The sequence below is a fragment of the Triticum aestivum genome, chromosome 1B (assembly GCF_018294505.1).
Source record: "Triticum aestivum cultivar Chinese Spring chromosome 1B, IWGSC CS RefSeq v2.1, whole genome shotgun sequence".
NCBI lineage: Eukaryota > Viridiplantae > Streptophyta > Magnoliopsida > Poales > Poaceae > Triticum > Triticum aestivum.
The window spans coordinates 591,627,247-591,628,524 of NC_057795.1; the positions used below are offsets into that span (position 1 = coordinate 591,627,247).

Here is a 1,278-nt window from a genome sequence, read left to right on the forward strand (position 1 = left end):
GGGCAAGGTAGACTTCGAGATGCCGTCCGGCCGCCGTGACGGCACCTTCTCCAACGCCTCCGAGCCGCTCAAGTTCCTGGTCCCGCCGACGTCCAACCTCAGCGACCTTGTCGCTAGCTTCGTCATCAAGGGCCTCAACACGGAAGACCTGGTCGTCCTCTCCGGCGCGCACACCATCGGGCGTTCCCACTGCTCGTCCTTCGTTTCTGACCGCCTCAACACCCCCTCCGACATTAACGGCGGCCTGGCCGCGTTCCTGCGGGGGCAGTGCCCGGCCGACGCGACACCGGGCGGCAACGACCCGACGGTGATGCAGGATGTGGTGACGCCCAACAAGCTGGACAGGCAGTACTACAAGAACGTGATATCGCACACAGTGCTCTTCACCTCCGACGCGGCGCTCATGACGTCGATGGAGACGGCGAGGATGGTGGTGGAGAACGCCAAAATCCCTGGGTGGTGGGAGGACAGGTTCGAGAAGGCCATGGTGAAAATGGCCGGCATCGAGGTCAAGACCGGCTACCAGGGCCAGATCAGGAAGAACTGCCGCGCAATCAACCACTACTAATAGGTGGGGCAGCACAGCAACTGTGGACGTACGTGCATGCATGGTGACGGATCACTCGACCTAAATGGTTTGCTTCAACCTACAAGCGAGTTCATGTTGTAAAATTTGGCGATTCTTTCACTGCGTGCCTTTTTTTCTTTGGTTATTCCTTGGTTCAATTCTAGCCAAGCTACGGAATTGTTCGTGTATATGGGGTTGTGCATGTCTAATTGCGAACCAATGTTCTTTGTTGAAAGAATAAAAGTGATGCACACAGCATGTTTTGATGAACAGAAAAGGATCTAGGATGCTTCCGAAAACCTAATACTGAATTACTTCAGCTGGTGCATAAAATATCGACAATGTTCCCATCAAGGATGACCGGAAAAGGAACTGGTTCATTATGATTTTCTATGTAACAGCAAACCAATCCGTAGTTAGATGGTTAGGAGGACAGTGGTACCCCAAATCCACAAGGGTTCAAGTCATGGTGCTCACATTATTCCTGGATTTATTTCATGATTTCCGGTGATGCACGTTCAGTGGGAGGAGATGTTCCCCTCGACTACGAGGCACCTGTGGTAACTTCGTCAATCTCAAGATGATATGTCAGTTCAGTCTCTCGGAAGTGCTCATAGAGGCAGGGTTTGCATGTGTACGTTCATAGGGATGAGTGTATGCGTGTATATATGGCTAGACACGTTTGAGTTAGTGAGTGAGTCCATTGTGCA

General features: G+C 52.0%; 1 protein-coding gene across 1 annotated transcript in view; it reads left to right on the forward strand.

Moving 5' to 3' along the window:
• The window catches only part of LOC123096398 (peroxidase 2-like), a 1,591-nt gene extending 753 nt beyond the window's left edge, over positions 1 to 838 (forward strand). The window contains exon 2 of the mRNA XM_044518136.1: positions 1 to 838. This exon is cut by the window's left edge and continues 212 nt beyond it. Within this exon, the coding sequence (XP_044374071.1) occupies positions 1 to 568 (568 nt within the window). The 3' untranslated portion in view covers positions 569 to 838.
• The last annotated feature ends 440 nt before the right edge of the window (positions 839 to 1,278 follow it).